At 44.1% G+C, this 14053-nt stretch overlaps 1 protein-coding gene across 11 annotated transcripts in view; it reads right to left on the bottom strand.

Moving 5' to 3' along the window:
- The window catches only part of ACACA (acetyl-CoA carboxylase alpha), a 292538-nt gene that overhangs the window by 9961 nt on the left and 268524 nt on the right, over positions 1-14053 (bottom strand). For all 11 annotated transcript variants that reach the window (XM_075994382.1, XM_075994384.1, XM_075994383.1 and 8 more), the window contains 2 exons: positions 2391-2545; positions 1569-1739 (listed from right to left, as the gene is read on the bottom strand). In XM_075994382.1, the coding sequence (XP_075850497.1) occupies positions 1569-1739; positions 2391-2545 (326 nt within the window). The remainder of the gene's footprint in view (positions 1-1568; positions 1740-2390; positions 2546-14053) is intronic.

Below are 14053 nucleotides of genomic sequence, written 5' to 3'. Positions count from 1 at the left end.
CACGTCCATTAGTGACTAATGTGGTAGGGAGGCGGCGCAGGCCTCTCCTGGCCACACACTCACATACTCCATTTACCTAGCCGGCCACTCTTAACTGGAGAACAACCTCTTATTTTACACTTGCGTGACTTTCAATGCCAACTTCCACTAGAAGCTGCCAGTAGCCACTGACAAAATTGTCTCACTCAATTATGATGCCACAGACTGACCTTAACCTGAACCAAATGTCGGAGGAGACTGTGTTCCCCCACTGCACATCTGAAATATTTATCCAAAGCAGCTTTTCAGTCAAAAAGAAACAGGCAGACTTAACACAAAGGTGAATCTTAGAAGCATCCCAATCCACTGGCTGTAAAACTGACAGCAAATCTTGGCATTCTTCCCCTAGAATGATCCAGCAACACTTTCTAGGAAGAGGCTGGGGAGCCCCTCTGTATGGGCCAGGACCCTTCAAGCCACCAGCAGCCACCCACCCCTCCATCAATACTCTAACCCAGAAGTCACCTAATGACATTTTTGATCACATAGCTCAGAAAGATAGACAAGTATATTTTGAGCACATATTACTAATGTTCTGATAAAACATATGTAATGATATATATGATTTAACCCATATTCTAATAAAGGTTAATTTCTTTTTCTTAATAAAAATAAATAGAAATAAAAGTTCCAACTTTTTCTTGCCGCCCTCCCAGGGATTGCCTTGTGCAGTCCACTATCCCAGGGGCAAACGCTGGTGTCCCTGGTATGTCATCCTGGCCTCACACCTGCCCCAACCCTGAGGCAAGAGCACCGGGGATACCATCTTGGCGGGGTCACTGCTCCAAGTCACATGCCCTACCCTAACACCTCCCTGAGAAGATGCTAGGCTCACAGTCCCCTTTCCCGGCATGCAGGGTGGACATTTCCTTCCAGCTCTATTTGAAATGAGACCTGTGGCTGTAGCTGTAGCACCTCCTGCCTACATCACTATCATGTCCTCTCCGGCTTCTGCTCCTATCCCCTGCAGTCGCATCCTCCACGTAGCCCCCTGAGTGGTCTTGCTAAAAGAGAAATCAGAGCATGTCACTCTGCTGCTTAAAATACCTCAGTGGCTTCCCATAGACCTTGACACAGCTTACATGGCCTTGCACGGTCAGGGCCCTGCCCCGTCTTCTTACCTGGCACCTAATCTCTGAGCCTTCCTGAAATATCTGCAGGTGTTCCTCGGATGCATGCTACTTTTGGTGTCATGGCTTAGAACATTCTATTTCTTTTGCCTGGAACATTCCTCCTACTCCCTGGCCTTCTACTTCCCTCCCTCTTCCTCTGGTTCATTCCTATTCGGTTTTCGAGTCTCTGCTGAGACATCACTTACTCCAGAGGCTTCCCAGACTCTCTCTCCCCCTTCCCAAAGGAGGGGGGGCAGGTGTCCTCGCTGTGCTCACTGACTATTCTTTTTGCTGTGTTTGGCATCGGCCTCCCTGTTGTGTAACAGAATCTGTGGACTTTTAGACAACAAGCCTCACAACCCTTGGGTGGGGGTGAGGAGCACACCATGAAGGCCTCTCTGTGGGTGCCCCGCCTACCTTCACTGTTCCTTCCACTTCCACAAACCAGCGCCTCAACATGGCCTGGATCTGGCCATCGGTCAGCTCGGGGTTGGCATTGTGGATTTTCTTCTTGACCAGGTCCTCTAGCAGCAGACGCCTTAGCCGCCAGTAGAAGAAGGTACGGGACGTTTTCCAATCCAGGATGTCCTACATGCAGAGAAGAATAAGCTTAGCCACCCCAGTCCTAATCTCTGCTCGGCATTCAGTTGGAGGGAACCGCACAGACGTAAAAACCTACTCTCCAGGCAAGCCCTCCACACACGAGAGCTGGCTGTGAGCTCCCAGCACCTCCTGTGTGCCGCAGGGCAGAACCACACACATGCTCTGCCAACTGCAGGCTGTCATAGCCACAGGCCTGGCCCGTGCTCAGCCCACATGTGGCTGAGACCTTCTGGGGAAAAGGCTGTGAGTTCCCGGATAACCAGAGAGGGAGGAATTGGTTTTGAGCAGATGGCTCAAACAACTTGCAGATCAAACATGAATTAGCTGCTGCTGAAACCTTGACCCTGTAGTTATCTACAGCCTGAGGACTACTGGGCACCTGTGACTCAGTTTCCCACCAGTAAAATGCAGCTTTTCCCATGGGCCTGAGGAGTCCATGGAAACCTAAATATACATTGTTTTAGGATAAGTGATATAAGGGAAAAGTCTCAAAACAATTTGAAAATGGTTTGATCTGCATAAGCTGTTTTAATCTGGCCCCGACAGCCCCACTTGTGAGCCTATGTGCACGACACACACACTTCTCGCTCGCCCGTGGGTCTCTGACAAGTCAGAAGTGGCAGCCGTCATACTTACATTAATAACACCCTTCTCCTGCATCCGGCCTGGTGTGTCGTGCAAGTCAGCAAACTGCACAGCTACCTGATGGTAAATGGGAATTAGGAATTCCTCCCGCTCCTTCAACTTGTTCTCCAGATCCTTCCGCTCAGCTAGGCTTAGCTCTGGGGTGCCTGCAATTAGATAAACCTGCCTGTTACAATGCGTGGTGACCAGGAGTCTCCACAGAAGACTCCTGCACAGAAGCAGCCACAGTCCCAGGAAACTCAACAGTGCCCACCCCGTGGAGCCCATATGTCCTCTCTTCCCTGTGGAGGTCACAAGTGTGAGAGTGGCAGTGGCATCCCCTGTGCCCAGGCCTCTCCCTGAGCAGGTGCAAACAGCCGCCTAGAAGTATGCATCACCTTGCTGACTGCCAGCCGGGCTCTTCCCTCCACAGGAGAGGCCAGGGCTAGCACACTGACACCATGCCCATCCCAGCTGACCAGCATTAGAGCAGCTGGACTGTTCCAAGCATGGGCTGTGGTGGGAGAGTGTCCCTAAGCTCTGAGCACAAGCCAGCAGTTCTTGTTTCCCCAATTACCTGCCAAACTTGGTAAGAACCTGAGTAACGCCTAAAGCTGCAAGCTGCAGTACTTCATAGCTTCTAATCACAGGTTTGGATACTCTTAACTTCAAATTAATAGAAGCTAATCTAATTAGAGCCAGATCTGTGTGTCTTGTGTCAGCTCAGTGGATTAGACCCTAATTTCCTGCCTGGACTGCTACTGCCAGAGCCAACACCTGATCAGAGTGACAAAGACATTCTAATTCTTGGGATAAAAGAAAAGGAAGAAGAAAAAACAGAAAGCAATCAACAAACCTCATTTGTATCAGTGCACTTATAAGCACAAGATACCCTCACACTCAACAGATAGGAGACTTTGGGATTCCTTATAACAAGGAGGGACCTCCCTCAGCCCCCAATCAATAGTGTCCCAGTAGAGGTGCTGCTATGTTGTGCTGTTCTTCCTAATTACTCTCAGAATGGGATCTGCAATCAATACTGAAAATTTAGCTGTCTGCCTAGCAAGGAGGAGTAAGTCTAGCTGAAGGAGCAATAATAGGTGACAGCCCCTGGTGTTGGGGACAACCTGAAGTGCTTTGTCACCAAAGCTGACAAATAAATACATGAGCACAGGTGATGGGATTCAGAAGAGAAAGGTCTATTTCAAGCATGCCTGTCTGGGAACAGGCCTTGTTTTTTATACCACTATGAATCATATGCCATAAACAGCCTTGGGCTGTTGAGTGAGCCATAAGTATTATACATAAACACATGTTAACAGAACAGGGATGTAACTGTAGTACCTAGTTTGTTCTTTAATGAGTTTCTTTGGATGCCTTTTTTTTTTTTTTAAGTCCAGCACTATTTTAAAATTGTAATGAAGGGTGTCAAAGACTGTCTTTTCCATGGGCTCTCACATGGAGGGCAATCGCTGATCTGCCACAGGAAGCCCCTGATGCCTCAGCAGCCTTCTTTTTAAAACAAGTAAACAGCACAAGTGCCCTGGGCCCCATGCCGCGGGATGACACGAAGGCCCATTCATTCTAGTGGGGATCTGCCTGGAGAACTGGTGGAGGAGGGCTGGCTGATGTCTTTCGAGATGAGCCCTTCTCAGTCAGAACACCCTCGACAGGGAAGCAAATGTTGTTCCTTCTCCACAGAAAGGAACCCAGACTCCCTGTAGAAACAGCCAATTCCATGGCTGGGGCAGGGAAAATGTAAGATGAGCTTGGGACATATTGTCACAAAAAACCAAAGAAGTACTCAGAAAATGACTGGGACATGTCAGAAGAAAGCAGGAGGCAGTTTGAAGGTGGCCAAATTTGAGACAGGTGGCATCAAAATAAATAATGATATTTGTTATTTTTGTTATCAGATAGAATATTTAGGGAATAAGATAAGAATCTATGAGTCCATCTTGATATAATTTTTTTTTCTTTTTTTTGAGAGAGAGTCTCACTTTGTTGCCCAGGCTAGAATGAGTGCCGTGGCATCAGCCTAGCTCATAGCAACCTCAATCTCCTGGGCTCAAGCGATCCTACTGCCTCAGTCTCCCGAGTAGCTGGGACTACAGGCATGTGCCACCATGCCCGGCTAACTTTTTGTATATATATTTTTAGTTGGTCAATTGATTTCTTTCTATTTTTAGTAGAGCTGGGGTCTCGCTCAGGCTGGTTTTGAACTCCCGACCTTGAGCAATCCGCCTTCCTCGGCCTCCCAGAGTGCTAGGATTACAGGCGTGAGCCACCACGCCCAGCCTGATATAAATAATTAAACAAGAGGAAGGGGAACACACTCCCTTCCAGGAGAATAACAATTAGAAGGAATGATGGAATTAGAAAATCTCTGTTTTACAACCATCATAGTAACTGATTCTGCTAAGAATCATCAATGAATGCCAAAACTAGTGGGTGAAAGTTTGATGAGGAACAGGATAGTCACATAGTCTCAAATTCCCTCCTTACAACTCACTTATTAATTACAAAGGGGAAAAAGGTAACTTTATAGTGGATTAAGCTACAACTGCAGTCCCCAACCCCCAGGCCGGGACACTAGGAACCTGGCCACACAGCAGGAGGTGAGTGGCAGGCAGGGGAGTGAGCCCCACCTGCTCCCCATCGCTCGAATCAATGCCAAGTGCCATCCCTATCAGATCAGCAGCTGCATCAGACCCTCACAGGAGTGTGAACCCCACTGCAAACTGCGCATGCGAGGGATCCAGGCTGTGTGCTCCACAGGAGAATCCAATGCCTCATCTAAGGTGGCTACTCACTCCCCTCGACCGCCCATAGAAAAACTGTCTTCCATAAAAAGGGTCCTTAGATTGGGAACCACTGACCTAGGGAACACAACCTTAAAAGGTAATCAAAAGTAACATCACCAATAATAGGACAGACTGACACTGTATGTCTCCTGATACGATATCCTCAGAAGCACTGAACACCACTTTTGCAATCTTCCTGCCAAAAATGCAGCATCAGAATCCAACCATGGGGAAATAGAAGACAAACCTGAGCTGCAGAAATATGCTACAAAAGTGGCCTGCACCCTTCAAAAATGTTCAGATCACGAAAGACAAAGAAAGGCTGAAGAATTATTCCAGATTAAAGGAGACTAAAATACTTGACCATAAATTGCAATGATGGTCTGGAAAAAAAGCTATAAAGGACATTATTGGGACAACTGGTAAAATTTTAATATGAATTACGGATTAGACAGTGGTATTGTGTCAATGTTTATAGTTCTTGATTTTGATAAATGTACTGTCATTATGTAAGAAAAAGTCTGTGTTCTTAGAAACACTCAATAAATATTTATGTATAAAGAAGTATGATATCTATAGATTACTCTCAAATGGTTCAAAGAAAATGGGTATGTGTGTGGAACGAGAGAGTGAAGCACGCACACACAGGTGGGCATGCAAAAATGATACGGCAATGGGATGAGACATTAACAGGTAGATTTGGGAAAAAAGTATCAGAAGTTCTTTGTATTATTTTTATAACTATTCTGTGAAAGTCTATCAAATAAAAAGTTAAAAAAATTAGGCAAGCTGAAAAAAAAGTTTTTCCTGGGTATCCAATGCACGCAATCAATAATCAAAGCTAATATTTATAGGGCACTGGGCACCATTCATTATAAAGTGCTTTATATCTGTTAACTCATTTAATTTTCACAACAACCTTGAGATTAATGTTCGTATTATCCCCATATTACAGGTGAGGAAACTGAGGGCATTGAGGTCACACTGAGGTCACAAAGCTAGAAAGTGATAGAGCCAGGACTCAAATGTAGCAGTTTGGCTCCTAAAGCTTTTTTGAATACTATGTTAACCTGTCTCTTATTTGCTTCCTCGGGGCAGAAGACAAGTGCTTCAGTAGTAGTATCCCTTTAAATTCAGAAAAGGCTCAGTGAGGATGACAGAATCCTGGCTGATAATGCTGAAGTTCCATCTCAGTCCCATTCTATAACTAAAACCGGGACTATGTCTCTAGTTGTTCCCATTCTGTAGGTCAGATGTGATTTCCTAGGCAGAACTAAGATTTAGCTTCTCTTGTTGCTGTGAGCAAGAACTAACACTGCAGCAGGTGAAATCACAGCTCCTCTGGGGCAAAGGCATGGCAGCACCACGGCCAGGGCTGAGCAGGGAGTTCTAGACCCTTCCGACATTCTCCCTCTGAGTAAACCACCGACTTTGCACTTGAATGCACATATACATACACGTGGACCACATATAACACACCATTTGCTGAGCACTTACTGTGCACCAGGCACCATACTCAAATCTTTCAGCATCATACAGTTCAGAAGTCACCACACACAGTTCACGCCTGTGTCTGTTAATACTGCTGCCAAGTTGAGTATCTCAACATTACCGAGAGCTTTCCAAGTCGCTTCACAGATGTTACTTCTAATCCTCATAACAACCCAACCTTATAGACAAGGTATGTATTTTACAAACAAGAAAACCAAGGCTCTGAAATGTAAAGAGACTTCCCCAATGGCATCTTGCTCTCAAGAAGCGAAGTCAGGATTTACACTTGTTCTGCCTCTCTGCAAAGCCTGTGTTCTTCCACATTAATGGTACTGAGGGCTGCCAGGCAGGTACCCTGGCAGTGGCCACAGAGGGGAAACCTGCTGGAGAGTTGGTTTGTTTTGTTAGGGAGGAGTTAAGAGCAAGGCTCAGCATTGGCTGCAGAGGAGGGAGGGTCTATGGGCTGAGGAGGAGAGGATTCTGGAAACAAAGCTTTGGCTTTACCAAGTTGGAAGGACAGAAGAGGCTGGCTTCTGGGCTAACAAAGGTCTTGCCCACTCTATCAAGCTATTCTAGAGTTGTGAAAGAGTAACAGAATAAACACCTGTAATGCCCCTGCCCTCCTGAGACTAGGAAGACCACGGGGCATTCCCACAAAGGCTGCCTTGTTTGATGCCTCTGATCACAGTTCAAGACCCATCTCAGAAAAGCATCAAAGCAAGGAAAAGACAGAAATAGAGAATATGTGTGTTTTTAAATGCACACGAGAAGGCCAAGGATTTGTGTCCTGCATTTTAGGGAGGAAAACAGGTTTTTAAAAAATTTATTTCTAAAAATAAAAGGCTGCTCTTAGGCTAGTTATACCCTTGTGTTGCACACCGAGGGCCCCTCTCTCCTTGTACAGCAAAGCAGCCAGCCCTGGTAATGATTTAGGGGAGATTAACAAATATGTCAATGTCTATTTTCTGCTTAATTTAAAAGCGGCGTCTATAAAGATTTTTGACTTCTGAACCCTGTTCTCCTGAAAGAAAGAAGGTAAGAATGAGGAGGGGGATAAAGAGTGATTATCCTATCATTGATCGTTTGTCAGGAGCATTTCTTATTCACTGGACTATTGTAAAAAGCTAAGCTCTCGATCAATCCTGTAAGCTCCCTGTACAATTAAATATCTTGAAATGGTTTTCTTTCTTTTCTAGCCAGATTGCAGGGCCTCAGGGTTTTTAGGAAAGCAAGGTGGTATGTACACGTGTGTGAGTGTGTTTAAGAATATGCTACAGAGAGGAAAGTCATTCTTTTCTAGAATCCTATTTTAGGAAATGCCTGAAATAGGAGAAGAAAGGTGGGTCACTCCCATCCCTCTCTACCCAAAATAAAAAGTCCTCATGAAATCCTAAAAATGCAACCTCATAATTAAAACTTTTTAATGTATAGAGTATAATATATAAGAGGTATCACTAGTCTGATCAAAGAAGAGCTAACATTGAGATGTTACTATGTGCTGGTACTGTTTAAGTGCTTTTCATCTTATCTGTTTTTGTTTTTTTTGGAGACAGGGTCTCACTCTGTCACCTGGGCTAGAGTGCAGTGGTGTCATCATAGCTCACTGCAACCTCAAGCTCCTGGGCTCAAGTGATCCTCCTGCCTCAGCTTCCAGAGTAGCTGGGACTACAGGTGCACAGCACCACAACCAGCTCATTTTTCTGTTTTTTGTAGGGGGGCGGTGATCTCACTCTCACTCAGGCTGGTCTCGACTTCCTGGCCTCAAGCAATCTCCCACCTGTGCCTCCCAAAGTGCAGGGATTTACAGGCATATAAACCACTGCATCCAGACTTCATCTAATCCTTGCAACAGCCCTAAAAGATCACTATCTTACAGATGAGAAAACTAAGGCACAAAAATGTTAAGTAACATGCCCAAGGCCACAAGCTAGGAAATGTGGAGCTGCCATGTGGCCTTCTGGATCCTTGAGTGCGGTCTTTTGACTGAATCCAAATTCTGCAGAACAAATCTGTGAAATCTGGATTCAGTTGAGGGGCCGCACTTGGGAATCTAGAGGACCACATGTGGCCTTGAGGCCGCAGGTTCCCCACCCCTAGCTGAAGATCTCTTGCTCCTTAAACAAAACAATTTAAACTGACCCACAGGTACCCACAGCATAGGGCCTTATCAGGTGTTCCCTGGAGCCAGGATACATTTAAAAGCCACATGTCTATCTATTCCATGGGGTAAAAGTGGAAGAGAAACTCCCAGTGCAAACAGCTGGTTTCTGCAGCAGGTGTTTCTCCCAGCCCTGACTCTGAAGTAGAGCAGGGGGAGGCTAGCCCTATGCTCTGTGTGAACAGATCACATCCTAGAAACAGGATTTGGAGGTGAGACCTTCAAAAGGTGAGCAGATAGACTAAAAATCCTCTGCTCAGCCAAGAGCACTAGGTGACCTTACAAAAATCTACCTTTTCTGAGCTCAGTTTCTTGTTTATGTATCAATAATCTTAATCTGGCAAATAGGAAAACTGTTTTATAAAAGAATGTGATTTTAGAGTGTTTTTTAAAACATTCTTAACTTTTTAAAAAGTTATACTAAGAAGCCTATGTACATTTAAACCCATTTTTAACTTTTATGGGCCCATCTTCCTTTTCTTAAGAAAGCAATTTGCTTTGATTGGTTCACTACTTATGATGCTAGAGATAAGAACTAGACCACCCTCCCCAGAAAGCTCCTGAGGATCTCAGATATTAAAACATACACCCATACCTCAACCTTGAGACTGAAAATTCAGCATTAAAAAGACTGGAATCTTATTAAGATTCAGAAGTAGCTGTTTAAAAGATCTATGTAATCACATTTTCTATGTAGAAAGAAATTTCTCTATAAAGATAGTAAGATAGGGTGAAAAAAAATTCTGCAGAACTATTTCTATATCCATAACAGGTATGCCTTTCTTTACACAAAAGCATTCTTGAAAAACTGTGTAAATCAGATCCTGTTTTAAATGCCTTAAGGGAGCTATTTTATATGGAACCCTGCAGTGAATCCTTTGGTAAAGCAAATAATCCTTTTGTAATGGGAATAATTTCTCCCAATGTATCTAGTTTTTTTAAAATCCCATTTTCATATATCTGCTTTCCTTCAAAGGGGGCCATACCTATCTAAATACAAGTACATTTGCATATTGATTTTAACAGCAATCCTCTCAGGGGATGTTTAACCCTAGAGTTCCTTGCAATAGTGTTAGGACTCTGCTATTCATATTTTTAAAAATCATTACTGTAAACCCAGAAATTTCCAAATAGGAATAAAAAAATATATTACTCCCCTTCAGCCCTGTCCCTGTGTTCCCACACAAACATATCCATATAAAAGAGTCATGAAAAAGCATAAAATTCTCTAACTTCTGATAGAGATGATACAGGGACCTGGGTCAGTTGGCACCAAGGGGGGAAGAGGGTGTCTCAGACATACTCTGATGACAGCTTTCTTTGGGGTTCACGCTAACAAAATGCCTGCCAGGTGCCTCTAGCCTAACAGAACTGTGAATCACTCCTTCCTCAAGGGAGACAAGCCCAGGTGCTTCTATACATACAATCAGATTAATGAATCAAAATGAGCCCTTCTCCTTCCCAGAAAAATGTTGTCACTATTGCACTAAGTTGCATCAAGCCAAATGGCTTCTGAATCAATGTGAGGAGGTAGGTTTTCAGCTGCTGCTGACTTAAGGGAGAAGGCACAATCCCTATCTACCTTCACGATAAAAAACCTTATGTTGTGTCTCATCTCCTTACCACAGAGGACACGGTGCCAGTGAGGACACTCCATGTACAACAGGTGACAAGATGAGAGGCCACCTCCTAGGCATGGGTATTGGAACTTATTTCTTTCCTACTCTCAACTTTCCAGGCAAGGACATCACTTTCTACCTCAAACAAGCAACTCTGGCTCTTTTCAGCTTACATCATCTTGAAGATGGACACAAGGAGATGGAAAAACACATGCAGCTCAGATACTTTGATCACTTCTACCAGAAAAGCAGCTTAACACCCTTGGATCCCTTAACCCAGGCATCCTCAAACTATGGCCCGCAGGCCACATGCGGGCGTTTTTGCCTATTTTTTTTTTTTTTTTACTTCAAAATAAGGTATGTGCAGTGTGCACAGGAATTTGTTCATAGTTATTTTTAAACCACAGTCCGGCCCTCCAACCGTCTGAGGGACAGTGAACTGGCCCCCTGTTTAAAAAGTTTGAGGACCCCTGCTACCCAAGGAACAGTCCTTTTCCTGTCACCCTGGCTGACAAGGTGGTGGCTTGGGAGGAAGGCATTCCTGGAGATTTTTACAAATGAATATATCCTCCCCTGCCATAATACTCCAACTGTACCTGGAGCACACCTTGGGCCAGGAGGCATGACAGGTGCTGGGCAGGCTGAGAGGGGCCCGGGCAGGGCCAGCAGCAGTGCTCAGACTGTCAGGGCACGCTCCGTGTGGGCACGGCCACGGTGCTGCACAGCAGGCTGCCTGGCTATCTGGGAAGGGGGCCACAGCTGAGAAAAGGTTCCCCTAAGTGGCTCCTTTGCCTAGGTGCCCGTTGTATTGAGAGAGAAGGACAGTGGGGAACTCACAATTGCTTCACACTTGGGCTGGACAGTTCTCTCTCCATCTAAATTGATTTGTTATTTCTCTAGGAACACAAGAGAAGGGTAAGGATCCAGGAGAGGACCTCAGGTCACAGCACTCAAGAGGCCAGGCTAGAAAGGCCGTCCCGCTCCACAGCCACTCTGCCTGCTGCTGGCTCTGTGAGGCAGTACGAGGATGTCAGAGAGACATAAAAAGGCCTGGGAGGGCTATGGCTCTATTTCCAGGGAAGGAATTTAATTTCCTTATGGCAACCAAAGTTATAGGACATAATTCTCCCCTCAATGACTCTACCAAGCCTGGGTTCTGAGAATCCGGGGTCAGAATCAGCTCAGCAATGCAATACTCTGATATCTGGGCTTCATTCACTTTTCGTTTTACCATTAATGTAATTCTTCCCTTTACCTCTGTCAAGAATCAATGTATACACCATTTTCATACTTTGTTATAATCACAGACCCGCAAACTAGTAATTCAGGATGACAGGAAGAGGTAATTCATCACCTTCCTACTCCAACTAACCATATAGAATGACACAAGGTCACTTTTTAAAAATAAAAATTCTGGAAGAGATGGAATTAGCTGTTCAGAAATTAAGTATTATTCATTATCCTGAGAGAATAAATAGTAATTATGGCTTTGAACACAGCCAGTCAGTTGTGCGCTGGTTTGTCTACTTGATCTGTGAGTGTGCTCCCCAGCAGACGCCGATTTGGGAAGAGATTGGGAATACAAGATAACACCCACTCCTACAGGCTTTCTCCTAAATCAGATTTTCTCAGTGGATTTGGCGTTAGATTACAAAGGGAAAGAATCCTTGTTTAATTTAGACCAGGCTCAGTATTCAGTTGAAGAAATCCTGAGAAAAGTAGAATGTAGGGAATGAGAATTCCATTCTGGGCTCTGACATACATTTATTTATTTATTTTGTATCTTGGATGATTTCATTTAACCCTTCTTTTTTGCTTCAATTTCCTAATCTGTAAAATGAGGTCATTTTCACTGACTTTGTGAAAAAGGATTTTGGCAGTCTTTGATTCTAGGCATTGTGAAAGGAGCCAAAATCACTGCGAACCCCAAAGGTAGTGGGTTCATAGTATGTCCGATTTTATCCAGGCTGATCTGTTGTGTCACAGATATGCCTCGGTGTGTATGATCTCCCTGAAAGACTGCAAACACCTCATAGGTTTCTTCTGTTTTTTTTTTCCGTATTTCCAAACGTGGGCCTGAGCCACAAAGAACACTTAATAGCAAACATGGCCACCCGCTTTTTCTAATGATTAAGACTGAAAAGATATAAACTCCTGTTTAAGAAATGCTTTGTAGATTCAAAGTAAATGCACATTCACCTGATCCTCATATTAGCTAAGTGGGAGTATTACCTCCACTCTATAGATGAACTGATGTTTGGAGAAGTTAAACAATTTACCTGCAAGCAACGTATCTAAGCCTTGTACATAGTTATTTTTATTCCAAATCCACTGCTCATGTTCCCAAGCTGCCATGGGCCAGAGCTCGCTTCACATTTAGCAGACTAAGGGTTCTTTTTTGAGTGCCATTTTGGTCAAGGTTAAATAAATATGGTTTTCTTCAATGCAGATAGGAAATTGATAATGAGATGATTTGTAACAAATGATTAAACGGCCATCACTTGGGAATCTCCTCCCTCTACCCTTCATGTGCTTCAAAAGTTAAAAGGTGCTGGGTGAAGGTAGGAGCGATATCACTTTCCTTGAAGAGAAGGAAGCTTCGGCCCCACACCCCTCATCGTCCAGTCGTTCTGCAAACAGATATAGAGAGGATCCTTCTTCCTACCACCCAGTTACTCTGAAGGGATGATAACAGCCATTGGGGGGTTAAAAAGAGGCAGTGAACCCCCAGTTAATGAGTAGGAATTCAGCAGGCAGTGTAAGATAAATGGAGCTCTCTCTGCTTCTGCTAGAGTCAGCATGAACTGCGGCCCTGCGGCTTGTTTGTGGCAAATGGAGTGCGCGAAATATCAAAGGGCAGTGATCCAGAAGAAGACCGACTTTGACAAATTTTAAATTGGCCAGAAAGAAAACCAGCAAAAAAAAAAAAAAAAAAAAAAAAAAAAAAAAAAAAGAAAGAAAGAAAAAAAAAAAGAAAAAGAAAGAAACGAAAAAAAGAAATTATGCAATTCACTGTGTCCTACAATTGTGGTGTTGCTGCCTCTGTACGAAATTAGTGGTAAAAACAGCAGCAACGATCGCTGGATGCTGGGAGCAATTATGAGCCATCTAAGTGAGATGCTTATCAGTGGCTGAAGCTTTTAGAGCTCTCTCTATGTACAGTTGTAAGTAACTTGCTCTTGAGCTGCAGTTACTTTAATTAAAGTGTATGAGGTTGGTCAGAAGTAATTATCCTGTTTGGAAAAGAAAGAGAAAAAAACCACCTTAACAATACTGGGAGGCAATAGATTTTAGAAACAACTTTGCCAATTTCTTGTACATGTGCATTTCCCATAAAAGGATCAGGCTGTGGTGAGTTAGTTATTGGTGGCTGCTGCCCAATGGCAAACAATGGGACACAAACAGGGTTTATTGTAACCCAAGTCACTGTGTTTGGCACACAACCTGGCTCAGGGCTCCAAATGCCTGGACGTACGTACCGTCTCCACAGTACAGGCAAACACAGACGTTTTTTCTGTCTCTAGATGGTGAGGATATAGAATCCACAAATGGTACTTTATTAATTAAGTTACTATTTGGAACATAAAAAAGAGAACATCTCTC

This window comes from Microcebus murinus, chromosome 18 (assembly GCF_040939455.1).
Source record: "Microcebus murinus isolate Inina chromosome 18, M.murinus_Inina_mat1.0, whole genome shotgun sequence".
Classification (NCBI taxonomy): domain Eukaryota; kingdom Metazoa; phylum Chordata; class Mammalia; order Primates; family Cheirogaleidae; genus Microcebus; species Microcebus murinus.
This window is presented reverse-complemented; position numbering and strand designations above follow the sequence as displayed.